The 15,298-nt window shown below is 39.8% G+C and overlaps 1 protein-coding gene across 1 annotated transcript in view; it reads left to right on the top strand.

Annotated features, from left to right (window-relative positions):
* Window positions 1-15,298, top strand: part of COL13A1 (collagen type XIII alpha 1 chain) — a 192,153-nt gene that overhangs the window by 65,414 nt on the left and 111,441 nt on the right. The window contains exons 3-5 of the mRNA XM_069981851.1: window positions 5,500-5,544; window positions 11,205-11,212; window positions 14,480-14,506. Of these exons, the coding sequence (XP_069837952.1) occupies window positions 5,500-5,544; window positions 11,205-11,212; window positions 14,480-14,506 (80 nt within the window). The remainder of the gene's footprint in view (window positions 1-5,499; window positions 5,545-11,204; window positions 11,213-14,479; window positions 14,507-15,298) is intronic.

A 15,298-nucleotide genomic window follows, 5' to 3' on the forward strand; every position in this document is an offset into this window, starting at 1 on the left:
GTCTCATATACCTAAGGCCTAAAGGCATAAGGAGGAATCAAATAGCATGTACAGATGCCCTACTTGTCTCTTCGCTTACTTCTTAGCATACACTGAGGTTGAAGGTCACTAGACTACTTATTTGCTTTGTCTACACAGGAGGTATCTTGGGTAGGTGATGATTTCTTAAGACATGAATCTTCTTGGGAAAATATAGACAGATTTTTCTTTTACGTGCCCTACTAATCACACAATAACCATTGTTAGTCTCTCCATATTCTTTTATCACCATCTGATCCCATTAAAGGGGTTATCCAGTGCTACAAAAACATGGCAACTTTTGCCCCACTCTTGTCTGCTGATTGTACTACAGTACAATAACTAGGACTTGCTGACCGGCTTGTTTGATTTTCCACATCATTTAAAGAAGACCTGGGGTCAGAGTAAAAAATGGCTATCTCTGGAAGGAAGTAGCCATGTTTAAGCCTCATGTGCCGCAAACAACACCAAAAATACTATCTTTACTTTAATGTTTGCCTTTTCATTCCAGTAATATTCTGTATAAACAGAAGTCCTTTACTGAATATAGAAGATGTGAAAATAATAGGACAAACACTATAAATCCTAAGCTACAGATCTATACGTACAAAGTACACCCAGCTGCATATGTAAATATAACAGCAATAAAGCTTGTAACAGCTGAGCCATACAGAAGAGTTTTATTTATCCAACAGATAGAAAAATAGTGGTTTCATGGCGGCAAATTGTATGAAATGTTTCTGTGACCTCTGTGCAGGACGGCTTTAGGAAAGTGAAGTGTTTTATACTGTTTTACATCTGTGCCTTCGTTCATTCTCCGTGTAATGGAAATAGTGAGGAGGAGATGGTGTGATTGCTCCTTGGCAGGAGATTTTGCACATTTTAACAAGAGATCACATCTTTGAGGGTAAAAGAATCTATTTGCTTTAAACTCCTCTGCATTTTTAATGGCATTTAAATCACCTCAGTGTTTAACTCATTAACTTAATACCGTATAAAGGTTTACACTTTGGCTCTTGCATTAAATGCAGTAACATTTGCATGGTATGTTCTGTGTATAGATTTCCTACTCTCTGTTACTTATACTTTAACATTCGGAAGGTTCAAAAAAGAGAACTAAGACTTGGAAAATCCATCCTTTAGTGCATTTCAGTTTCCTTTCATTCCCCTCCACTGTCATTCAATCAAATACCCATGTAGCATGAGCCCGGTTTTTGTGTGGCTTCAGAATGTATGAATGGTGCTCATGCGTCATTTGTGTCCATGCTTGTCATGTGTTCGAGGTGTGAATGGTGAATTGAGGCCTGTAACCTGGTATGGCCTGGTGACACATGTGGATGGGTCCAAAGTTCACATGACACTTGTGCATCATTGGTCCACTGTGAAGATGGTAGAATGGGTGGGTGAGGCATGTGCACCATAAATGTAGCATCTTAGTGGAACATATGGTTACAGCATGGTGGTATGTGTGCAGCATGCGTCCAGCACGTGAATACAACATTTGTCAGCGGTGGATGCTCTGTGTTTGCCCAGTATATAGGTGGCATGTTTCCAATGTGTCTGAGACATGTGCTGCATGTGTTCAGTGTATGGGTGGCATGTGTGCAGCTTGTGGTTGGAGTCTGTGCAGCATGTCGTCAGTGATTCTTCCATTCTCTCTGTATAGATTTTTTTTCCTCTTTTTGTGGTTTTGTTTCCAATGAAGGGAGGTGGGCTAATACATACTTATTGCACAGGAGCCATGTGCTGTCTTCCCCTGTTACAATCATAGGAAACATGAAGCTGCTGGGACTTGATGTAAAATCCTTAATAGGTTTCCCCCCGAGGGTTGTATAGGCTACCATAGCCAGTAGATCCTGATGCAACCCTCCCCTATATATCTTTAGTTACATTGATGTATTTACATACAGAGATGAAGATATGTCCATATGCTTGCATTATTATAGGCTTCTCATCAATGCTGTATTGTGTCCTTACAATGGCCAGTATGCCAGTGGATGTGTAGGAAAAAAGAAACATGGTATCTACAACTATAGCCCCCACCCCCAAAATGCTGACAGCATTGACACTGCAAATCCAAAGGTTTAGCAACCCCCAGACCCAGTATATGTTAAACGATTTTTCTCTTGGCATACAAGCGGACACTTTTATAGTGCAGTAAGGATCTTTAAAATGTAATGCAATAATAATCTGATTCATACTCACAGCTCATATGAAACAGGCCTAGGCTTCTATAGTTAACTGAAGGTACGAAGTCCTGTTGTGTTCTTCTTGGGTTAGGGTGGTTACAAGTAGTGAGTATTTTATGACCTGCTGCTAGAAGTGCCACCTACTACAGACGGCAGCTGGGAATTCCTATGGAGCCGTCAGGTTGCATAAGACCAGCTCTTGCATCAGGACTGTTTACAAATCTGACAGCAATGTAAGAGTCATGGGAAGATGTATCTGATTCATCCTCTCAGTATGTTTATATATTCAGTAGGCATCAAGAATCCTTCTGCTTTATTATACCACATACAGCAATGGGCTTTGATTTAAATGACCTGAATTAACAGAAAATGCTTCACTTCTAAAAGCAAAATAATAAGAATATTCTAGAGATGGTGGGTAGTAAAGGGTTAAGATGCCTAATGATACTTAAAGGCAATGTTGTCTATATTAAAAAATAATTTCTGAAATCTGAATTCTGACCACTAAGCCTAAAACTAAGCTGAGACTTCCTGTTCTATCTGTGATGATAAGGAGGAGGCATCTAAAAAGTAATCTGGAAATGATGTATCTGAATACTCCAGCAAGTAATGGGTGAGGGGGGGGTCTATCTTTTAATCTTGTCTGGGACATGACAGCTATCTTAAAAGCCATCATATTGGATCAAGGGCAAGTTCTTCCAATAGGAAGGTGGTCATGTAACATATCAAAGAAAACCACGGTTGTCTCAAAAAATTGATTGGTGTAATCAGATTTCCAACTTCTCTTATGGTTCAACGCAGAAAACGCAGAAAATTGCAACAACCAGGATCGTTCCCTGTGCTGCACAGCTATTTGATGTGATGTCCATGGTGCTTAACACAGAGCTTAAAGCGTAACTATAATTTCAGTAGCCAAAAAATGAAATTCCTCAAATAAAAAGCCCACGTGTTACCCTTTAAAAAGATCCCTAAACTAAACTGAGATATCACCAGTTGTTTGGCTCAGAGGAATAAATAAATTTTTCTTCTGGCTGAGAGAATGTGGGCGTGGCCTATCACTCATCTCCCTGGCTGCGTCCCTCCATACACTGACCAGCACCTTAGCAGATGTATCACACAAAGTAGGATTAGATACAGCCCCAACATACAGTATCACAATGTAAGATAAGATACAAAGCACCAGCAGATGGTATCACACACAGTGGGATTAGATACAGTCATCTGCTCTTATTACACTGTAGGATAATGTCAGCCATGGTGGTGGGGGCACCTGCTGCAGACATCTGATAGTGAGTGTTATATGTACTATGGAAGGACTACAGCTGTGTTGTGCTGGGACTTGTAGTCCTTTCCTCAGTGACTCACCCACTCTCCCTCATGCAGTACATTGGAGTCATGGCTGGCATGTCCCTCCTTGATGAAGCTCTGGAAACACTTGTCCCTCCATCCATCTCCTCCCCTGCGCTGCTCCTCACAAACAACACCCTCAGCTCTGCTTAGTCACCTCTGTGAGGGGAGGGGGGAGAGCGTGAAATAAGTCACAGCCAGAGAGGGCTATAAGGGCTTAATCAGCCTTCTGTATTTAAACAACTGTTCATTTTAGGTTATTAATGTATATTGGAAAAATTCTTATCATGCCCTAAGCTAACTAAAACTGAAAGGTCAAAATATTTTATAGTTATGCTTTAAGGCACTGGATGCCCTCATAACTTTCTGTGTTGATAACTTTTAAACCACAACAGACAATGCAAATTTGATTGTGGCAATCAATTAAAATACATAGAAACAGAGAGAGAGAGACCACCATTGGACCACATAGCCCAGAATAAGCAGAGATTTACAAAAATAAATGACATGTTATCCTTGAACTTTTCCTTTTAAACTGTATATCAATCTACTCAGCTTCTCCTGCTGTATTACATAAAAGACAATGTTGTGTGGACCAGTAGCGGATTATAACAGGTCCTTTTCGGGCTGTAGCCCGGGGCCCTAAGCTCCTGGGGGGCCCGTGGCCACCCAAACAGACATACTTTCTGTGGAATATTGTCTCCTGGCTACAGTTCTTGATTTGCAAAAATCGCTGCTTTTTTTTTATCACAGTTTTGTACAAATTAGGGCATCATGATATTATCTATCCTGTATTATGAACACCACGCTAGTGCTGCCATAGTTACAGTGGGGTTGGGGGGCCCAAGCTTGGTCAACAGCCCGTGGGCCTATGGTGAAGTTTATCCGCCCCTAGTGTGGACATAGCCTGTGGCCATGTTCACATGGTGTAAGAGACCGGCCGTTCCGTGACCCGGCCGGGTCATGGAGTGGGCGGTTTCTGAAAAGATCATCCCGTCGGTACTGCAACCGTGTGAGTCCGCCTCTGAACTTCCTACTGCACACTATGGAGCTTCCTACTGCACAGCGGCGGCAGCCATCCGCTCCATAGTGTGCACCGACATGGTTTACTGAATAGCGGCCTCAGAAAACTGACATGTGAGTTCTTTGCGGTGCCGTGAAGGATCCCGCCCGGAGCGTATACTATGTGTATACGCTCCTGCAAGAATCCCATAAAGAAACAGGACACGTATCTATTCGTAAAGATACGGTGTGTGAACATAGCCTAAGAGTGAAAAGATAGGTTTGTTGGGGAAAACTGTACACTTAAAAAGAGTTTCTAGTACTCTGCTTAGCCTCCTCTAGCCTGGATACAAGATGAGGTATATGTAGATCTGTAGTTGGGCCAGTAACTAAGTACCAGTGCATAAGCCTACATCACAGCTAGTCTCATCTATGCAGGATTGGCCCGCTGTTTGTCTGGAATTAGATTGGATCCACTAAGAGCTCTGAAAGCTCTGATCTTAAAGACATCCCAGTAATGTATTACTTCAACTTCAGTTTGTTCTCTTTAGTTAAATAGAGAGGGAAAAAAATCCTATTAAAAAAATATCTCCTTCCTGTCCAACCATAGTCAGCCTATTAACAGTCCAGATAAACTGTATCATCAACTGTATTCTTCAGCGGTTATGCAGATCTTATATAACAGTAACATTCCTATGGATCTTTCTAGGGGTATCCATCTTTTGCTTGCTATGTCTGATATATTTATTGCATGGAAACATGACTAAATGTGCAATAATTACCTACCATCTGCAAATAAATATTCTCTGCCAACTTGGCCCTTCATGTCAGTGCAGTGCATTTGCTTTGACCTCTATCACTTTCCCATCCATCATCTCCATGAAATTTCCCATAAAGCATTTCATTCTCCTACTCTCTAACTGGTTTAATTCTCTCAAACCAGGGCCTCCTGGAGCAAGGGGCAAGAGAGGACAAAATGGGGAAGCAGGTACTGTATGTTTTCTTTATGGTTACTGGGATGGTGTCAATTTATTTCATTTATTTATTTTTTTCCATTACTGTTATTGTTTTTTACACTATACAAAATTAAATTATTACTTTATGTTCCCGTTTTATTAAATTCTGCAGATAAAGTGTATGAATTGGATGCTCTGTGGCATACTCATACTGATTTTGGGTATATAATGTATGTCTACAGATTAGGTAAAAAATTAATACCATGAGACTTCCATTGGTCATTTTACTTCATTTTACTTTCTTGGTGCATTATATTTCTCTGCATTAGCAGAGTATTGCATCCAGAAGTCTTGTGTCCAGGCTGCAGGCTCTACAGAAACTATAGCAGATCTGCCATTAAACCCCCTCCCCATCTTTGGAATAGATATTCTGTGCAGCATGCAGCAAGACTTTCAGGAGAACAGGCACAGTAAAAGGACTGAGGAGTAAAGGAAGCTATGGCTAATTTTATTTCTACTAAAGGAACAATGTACGGTATGCTATTACATCCGTGTTACATTATATGTATGCGTGCTTAACTAGAGATAAATCAGAGCTTATCTATATATATGGTACACCAAATGTGCAGTTCAAAAAGCACTTACCGACAAACCGTAACCTAGAAATGAATAAGAAAGGAAACAAGAAAAAATGTAGCTGACATTATTTGTCATTGTTTATTGTTTTGTTGCATGGTCCAAAAACTAACATGAAATAGGTGACTCTGTCTTTTGAAGTAGAGTTAATCCATATTCATGAATCTTGAAGGGGTTGAGCATTGAGCTGCCTCCAATAGCTGTCACTAGAGAGAAAACTGAAGTAGAACTATTCTTTGCATACTAGTAACAAGTCTTGTAGAAATCTGGCAGGAAACACAGTGATTAATTTATTCTATTTCTTCTGTTTTTGGGGTGGACAGGCGGGGCTTAACCAAGGGGGCAGGGTCTAACCGAGGGGGCACGGCTTAACTGTGCCAGTCTCCTATTACAGACAGAGCTGTGGGAAGGATTCTCTCTGCAGCCAGTTCATGTATAGTCAGACACAGTTTTGTAAGAAGGAGGAAAGGGGACATGGTCCGACCTCTAGGACTAACATGGATCATGAGAATGAAAGGAATGCAGCCCAAATACAGGCCAAATACAATTCCATTATACAGCTAGGTGGCCAGGAGCTCTATTCTGTAGGCAAAAACTGAGAGGGGCACACCGCTTTACACCAGCACTGCTCTTTTCACTATCACAATTATGGGGTTCCAGAATTTAGACCCTCTGACTATCATTATGAGATGAGAGTATCCCTTTAGGATCACCTAGATATTACAGATATATAGAAGAAAAGTACCAACTTGTCCAATTATTCTGCCATTATATTATTACCCGTATTATTATGTTAGCATAGATATGTTTATCCCATGCAGATTTACATTCAGTAACTAAAGTTACCAACCACATCTGCTGAAAATTTGTTCCGAGCCTCTACTAATCTTTAAGTAACCTAATAAATTATCATGTTGCTTCTGATCTTTCCCCAACTAACCTTCTTTCCTCCAGCCTATACAGATTTAGTTCCTTAAAGCATACCTGTCACTAATAATAACTTTTGGCATGTTATCAGACATGTCAAACGTCATTGATCACAGCAGAAGATATAGCCAGGAAGAGATTGTGGCAACGCAATGCACTTAATGGCCGCACAGTCCGTTCATCTTCTCAATAAGTCTATGAAAAAATATTGACGGAATGAGCGGTCAGCTGGGGAGAGGAACGTGTTGCCGTAATCCCTCCCTGGCTATATCTTCTGAGCAGAGGGGGTCGCTGTGATCAATAAATTTTACAGGTCATGATAACATGTCAAAAGGTATTTTTAGTGACAGTTCCCATGCAACTCTTTACGAATTATAATAATATATTTATAGTATCAGGTCTGCACAGGAAGGGCACACTAGTATATTGTTATTTCACCTAGAGAAAAGACAGCTACTGTACATATTTAAGATGCGGGGTGGTTTTTGGTGCCGAAGACAGGAATGTCAGAGTGCTCTCTACCAGTCCGTAAAGTCCAGCTTTTCATATAAGCAATATTTCATATAATTACCCTATGTGCCTTCCATCACAATAACAAGTGGTTCTAGTTCATTAACCATTGTGCTTTCCACACTATTGAAGTTCTTAATGTAGGACACTGTACTGGGTATTTGTATAAGACCTGCCAGCTATGCTTATCTCCCAACTCCATCCCTCCCCACTACTAGACACCAAAGGTTCACACCATAAAATCATAAATCCTAAAAATGCAAACTTGACTTGGAGTGCTGGTGTTTATTCTAATAGGAAAAGGCAGACAAGCCCCCGGAAATCACTTTTGGCAATAGCCGTAAGGATTGGATATGTGTAAATCATATGCGTTTGCTTCTTAGAGATATTCTTCTAGATCATTGGGGTTTTCAACCTAGACCCTGACCAATCGAACTTCTGACATATTTCTATGACATCTCAAAAGTAACCGTGCGCGTTTAAGCCTAGTAGACATATTATACATTACAAAACGCATAACATTGAGATGCACACCATAGATTAATAGTAAAATGCACCATATTTTACAATAACGTCAGTACGTGAGATTTATTCGGTAGAACTTGATTTGATTTACCGTCTTATGAAATTGAACATATCATTATATTGAATTACATATACAAGATTTTTATTATTAAATTAGTGACATTAGTAACCAAAGATATGTGGAATAAAGGGCTTTATGTCTCCATTTTAACTACTTTTCATTCATGGCCAATGATGCTTCAATTCATTGCTCCACATGAATGTTGGTGATAGGTATCCTGGCAGTTTCCTGGGATCTCACTGCTGTGTTCCAGCATTCTGCTGTTTGCTGATTATAATAGATTGTGTTGGACATGAAATGGATAATAGTTTACATCCATTCTATTAGAAGGCCTCTTGGCAATTAGTAACTGTTTATCGTTTAGATGTGTTATGTGATGATTTATATCTGGAAGGCTAACAATGTGCATGCATGCTAATACTGACCATTGCTGAGAGAAGAAATGCAGCAGCACTTAGGGAAGATAACAGCTTGACATCTTCTATCAGATGGTGGAGCACATTATATACAGTATTCTCTCTCAGGTTATTACCATATTGTTGATAGAACCAGGAAAATAATATATATCAATGTGAGGTGTACTTTCCAATGCATCACCCTATTTATGAATTCTATGTTATTTTAAAGTATTGCCTTAAAGGGGTATTACCATCTCTAAGGCTGGATTCACACATTCCGGGAAGTTGTCCGTGCGCACGGACAATTTTACAGCCCATTGCTTTCTATGGGGCTATTCAGATGTTCCGCGATCCGTTCCGTTAAAAAAATAGGACATGTCATTACTCGGAATGAATGCACGGAAAGGATTCCCCATAGAAATCAATGAGATCCGTGTTTTTCATGGATGTACACAGATGTGACATCCGTGTTCATCCGTGAAAAACACGAATGTGATGTAATCAATGTCATTTAAAATGCTGTAAGACAGATCCGTGAAAAAAACGGACACGGATACAAAACGGATGCAAAACGGACTGTTTTGCACGGATCACGGAGGTAGCTGCCGGACCACAATCACGGACTGGGAAAATCACTGAACGTGTGAATGCAGCCTAAAGACATAAACTAGTAGGACTTGTCAGGTAAACATTTTTTTTTTGCAAATATATTAATTAAGCAAACTTGCCGCTTTCTTTTGATATGCCTGCTTGTTCCCTTCTCTCATTAACAGCTCATTGTCTAGGATACCGATCACCGCTCTGCTCTAAAAGCAGTGGTCAGGCTGGTGTTTACAGTATATAGCTATAGTAGCTACAGTATACACATTTATATATTGTAATATCTATCTATCTATCTATCTATCTATAAGCAAAACCACGAATATTAGCAGAGTGGTTGTTGGTAACCTAGACAACAAGGTGTGAGTAATAAGAGGGAAAAAGCAGCATATCTGGAGACAGAGCAAGTTTGCTAAATTAATGTATTGGCAAAAAAAAGACATTTTACTTGAAAAGCCCTACAAGTTTAACAATGTTTTTTGTGATGGGAAAACCCCATCTAAAGAATTAAAGGTGATTTATCAGCAAGTTAGACAAATCTAACCTGCTGATAGTCCCCTATAGTACAGGGGATGCTGATAAGGAAAATATGTGTCTTACCTTCCTTAGTGTTGAGAAGAGACTTTAAGGGGAGTTATGGTTAATTTATTTAAATATATAAATGCCCCCTACAAGAAATATGGGGGCAAAATGTGTAAGGTAAAACCCCCTCAAAGGGCAAGGGGGCACTGCCTCCGCCTGGAGAAAAAAAGGTTCAATCTCCAGAGGCGACAAGCCTTCTTTACCATGGGAACAGTGAACCTGTGGAGCAGTCTACCCCAGGATCTAGTCACAACAAAAAACAATATGGGGCTTCACTACTGGCTTAGACAAGGTCTTAGAAAAAAATAACATTAATGTATATGTATAGAACCTACCCATCATCCCTCCCCCTTCCCTCCATCCATTCCCTCCTTGGTTGAACTTGATGGACATGTGTCTTTTTTCAACCGTACTATGCAACTATGTAAGTGATCAGATGCTATTACTAGGTGAAACCACATGGGTATGTAGGAGGCCGCTGCACTGAAAATGTAGCATTACATATTGGCCAATCTAATGATTGTCTCTCTGTTATGGCATCTCTCTATCATATCCATGTGCCGTAATGGAGCATGCAAACACCAGCTGAACTGATGAGCCAACCCCTTTAATGTTCAGCTCACACTTTTGTATTGTATTATATGTAGTGTTCCTTTCTGTTGTTCCATTGTCTATTTTCCGTTCACAAACAAAACGTTTACAGCCCCATTCACATGACATTGTTGTGCACACATTGAGCTTTATGTCAGCAACCTGTCAAAAAGAAATGTCATTGTATAGCATAATTTGTTCCCAGTGGGCCCATTGGCGTTATAGGGCCAGATGGAATCTAAGAGTGACTATGGTCTCTACTGTTGTACAGGATTTAAAAACATAGTTGATACTATGGTAGAAAACAGGATTTAAAAAAAATGGAGTGACTATAGTTACTATTAGACTATGTTCAATGCATTTAAGTAAAAGCCCACCCATAAAATATCAGGCTTTATATTGGCATCCCTGTTTGATGTGTGTATAGCCTGATGCGAGCACAAAAACATGATGTGAATGCAGCCTAATAATAGAACCCTCTAAATGCATCAGACATCTGTTTGCTCCATTCATCACTTTCTAGATGACCCAATGGTCAGCCATTGAGCCATTGACTTTAACAGGATCAAACATATTGCCATTGGAGTTTCCTAGTAGCCTGTCAGTCAATGATTATGTTGCAGAATGAAACAATTTTACTACTATACTATAATTATTTGCACATGACCAGTTTGTACTCTAGCATTGAGTATCTAACCTTTATACACTGGCTTTATACAGTTAATGTTCAAGATACTAATGCAGAAAGGAATGTTACACACTGATGATGATGATGATGAACATTTCCTTGAGTGTATAATTATGTATATACGTTGTCACTCAGACATGATGTAATTCTTGCCTTCTTCTTCTTCTCTTTCAGGGCCACCAGTAAGTAACTGACATATCCACTTGTACTTCCCTGCTGAGTTCCTGCTGGTAACAGGTTTATAGGGGTTGGGGGTAACCAAGTGGTAATATTCAGAGAATGAACATGACAATTATCCTATATAAACCACAAAGACAAAATAAAAGTGAATGACAGTGAAAACAAATAAACCTACGAAGCGCTGTGATGCATGTGCATAATATTACATTATGTCTGACAGGTTTACAAAAAGTGAGATGTGAACACATTTAGTAAAGCATTGTGTTTTTGTTCTAAATATATTTTTATGCATTTTATTATGTAGTGGTATAACTAATCATTGTCTAGGATTTCTTGTATTTTTTTTCTTTTTTATCATACTGCTGTTTTAAATGTAGTTACAGTATATGTTGTAGTTAAAATGTATTCCACTAACAGCAAGTTATCACACATTTACTGATTAGGCAATAACTGCTAATTTGTCCAACCACTGAACCCATTGGCTGAAAGTGGGTCCTATGTCCCTTGTCTTAATGGAGCAATGGTCAAGCACGTTCACTGCCACTCTACTCAAAGTGCTATACTGTGCTATCTATACCATTTATATAGACGTTAAATGTAGTTGCAATCAGCATCCAATAAGAACATGACACCCTAGATCTAACGATCGGAGGGGACCCCATCAGTCTACTGGTTATTACTTATCTGTTGCATAGGTGATAACTTGTTGTAACTGTTATAGCATCTGCACTACAAGACACATAGCCACAATTCTTACAACAGTATGATAATAAAATTACTAATGACAGTTTCAATGCAATCAATGTGTGTTTGTAAGAAGTATGATTAATTGTAGTTAGATTTTACTTTATTTTGCTATAAAAATTGTGCGCCACAGCTGCCAGGAAATATATAGCACTACCAGCCAATAGTCAAGTGCTATACAGAGGGTTACATCTGATGACAGACTATATTTACAAAGTTCTTTAGCATGAAGGTCATACATACATACACACATACACACATACATACTGTACATACATACATAAATAAATACATACATACATACATACGTATGCATTGGCCCCTTCCCTTCAATAAAGCCATACAAAGGAATAAAATATTCTTTAAATATTAGACATCAATAAGTAAGATAAATCTAAAATACAAAACCACAATCCAAATGCTGGAAATGTGTTGCATCTGTACTGCATATGCATTCACCCTAGAATAAGCCAAACATGTGCCACTCACAGACAACATGCTGCACACATGTGCCAATGGTACAGCGGTTTTTGCCCCTTACATCAGGAGTAATAACAGTGAATCCCCAATTAGCCCCAACAGATCCTCATTTGTTTTCCCAGTAGTATCGCCCTCCTCTCCTCTACCAGGAACGATTATGTGGGCAACCTAGTTCTGTATTTGGCTTAAAACAGGACCCAGTGACCAGATACAGTTTTCTAGACATGGAAACTGGGCTTTGTTCTGTCAAGTTGCGAACAGTACCTTATTGCATACTTATAGGGTAGACAACCTCCTCTCTCTCCAGCATAGTCCACATTTATTTAAAGGGAACCAATCCCGCCAAAATTGTCCATAAAGCTAAGGAAATGTGCTGGTACATCACCCAGCACGCTTCCCAAACATACCCCTGTAGCCTGCGTCCCCTGTACACCTGTAGACCGCAAATTTAGCTTAACAATCTCCCGCGTTATATGTAAATTACCAGCTAAGTAGTCACGGTGGGCGTCTGACTGGTCTTATAGTCACGGTCCTGGCCGGGTTCCTGCGCTGTAATCACGCCCCTCTGGGCATGTTGGAAAGGGCTGCATGCTGACGTCACCCGGGGGGGGGGGGCAGCATTGCACGTCTGCAACGCCGATGTCTTTACTATGCTGCGCATACGCAGTGCAGCCAGAGGAGACGGTGCTGTACATGCAATGACAGCCCCCCGGATGACGTCAGCATGCGGCGCTTTCCAACACGCCCAGAGGGACTTGATTACAGCTCTGGAACCCGCCCAGGACCGTGACTAGAAGACCAGCCACATGCCCATCATGACTTGTTAGCTGGTAAATTACATACAGCGTGGGAGATTGTTAAACTAACTTTGTGGTCTATATGTACAGGGGACGCAGGCTACAGGGGGATGTTTGGGAAGCGTGCTGGGTGATGTACCAGCCCGTTTCCTTAGCTTTATGGCCAATTTTAGCGTGATTGCTTGCCTTTAATGATATTCATTTATTTAATGATAAATGTTCCTGTGATTTTACTTTCCTCAGCAAACTATTATTCCCTGTAGCAGCATAGAGTGGCAAAACCTTTCATGCAAGTTATGTTCCTTCACAAACAAAAAGTGGGAGTTTGCACAACATTTTATTGCATACAAACAGGACTTGTGCAAAGATGCTAGCAATGTTGTCATTTACATGGTGATGGGAATGATAAATTCCCCCTAGTGTTATGGCAGCAGAGTGTCGGACATTTGCTGAACTGAGATGACGCCTTGACCAATGTCCTAATATCCATAGTAGATGAATCAGTAGGTAAGGCTATCAATATGGTCATTATATACCTTTTCAAGAGGGGTGGAATCACAAGCAACTTCAGCAAGTGTGCTTAAAAGTATTATACAGGATTAGAAAAAAATATCAGCTTTTTTCCAAAAAACAGCACCTCAGGTTGTGTGTGGTATTACAACTTGGCTCCATTCACTTCAATGGAACTGAGCTGCAGTACCACACACAATCTCAGGACAATGCTTACTCTGTTAAGAGAATAAAGCAGCTATATTTTTCTAATCCTTGATAACCCCTTTAAAGTGTCTGTTATTTTTTTTTTTTTTAAACTTCACTCTCTGACCCAATGACTTTCTTACTGCATACAACGAACTCCATAGACTTTTAATGGAACTTGTCTCATACAGTGAGACAAAGATCTGGTTTAAGAGATCTGTAGAGGTCTGAACCTGACCAATCAAAACAATTGACCTGTCTTTGGAACTTCTTAAAAGTCTTTCCTACTTATAGGCATACACTAATACTTCAATTCAAAGCATCAAAGGCCGATTTCCCATGATAAGTGTAGGGGCAGAAGTAATGGCAGCATATGGCTAAAACAATAATTTTATCATCTGGTTCAAAACAAAAATAATCATTAGCAATTGTTCACAAGACATTTAGTATTCCTGATGTACTCTCAGAAAGGTCAATCTCGGTAAGGTCTTGCTCTAATCTTTATGCCTTTAATGTATTGCAGCTGTGTTTTACCATCTACTTTTATTCTAGGGCCCTATTGGACGACCTGGTATTCCGGTAAGTATTCTATGTATAGTCTTTTGTGTCTTTTTTATGAATGTACTGTTGGATCAGATCAAGGCAGCAGCAATAGTTTATTTAATAGCTTATTAAATGGGTACCCATAAGTCTATCATTAGCTTTCATGTGTTCTATGACGAGGTGCGAGGTAGCCAAGATACAAGATACAGTATTTCTTACTTCATTATACTGAGTCTAAATAAAAAGCCATGTTCTAAAAGTATGCCAGATGTGGGAATTTCATGAAAAAGATACTCATGTGGGCCATAAAGGACTTAAGTAGTCATGTCTGTGACTTCAATGCCACCAAGTCATACGTAGCTCTTAATATACAGCATTTGGAGTAGCTCCTGGCATACTGTACATCCTAAGGCTGAGTTCACACTACGTATATTTCAGTCAGTATTGTGGTCCTCATATTGCAACCAAAACCAGGAGTGGATTAAAAACACAGAAAGGATCTGTTCACACAATGTTGAAATTGAGTGGATGGCCGCCATATAACAGTAAATATCTGCCATTATTTCAATATAACAGCCGTTGTTTTAAAATAACAGCAAATATTTGCCATTAAATGGCGGCCATCCACTCAATTTCAACATTGTGTGAACAGATCCTTTCTGTGTTTTCAATCCACTCCTGGTTTTGGTTGCAATATGAGGACCACAATACTGTCCGAAATATACGTAGTGTGAACCCAGCCTAAACCTGATGCTAAAGGGTTTACCATTATCCATCAAATGATCTGTAAAGACGATTCACTGGGTGGAGGATGACTACATTGTGCAG

The sequence above is a fragment of the Dendropsophus ebraccatus genome, chromosome 8 (genome assembly GCF_027789765.1).
Source record: "Dendropsophus ebraccatus isolate aDenEbr1 chromosome 8, aDenEbr1.pat, whole genome shotgun sequence".
NCBI classification, from domain to species: Eukaryota; Metazoa; Chordata; class Amphibia; order Anura; family Hylidae; genus Dendropsophus; species Dendropsophus ebraccatus.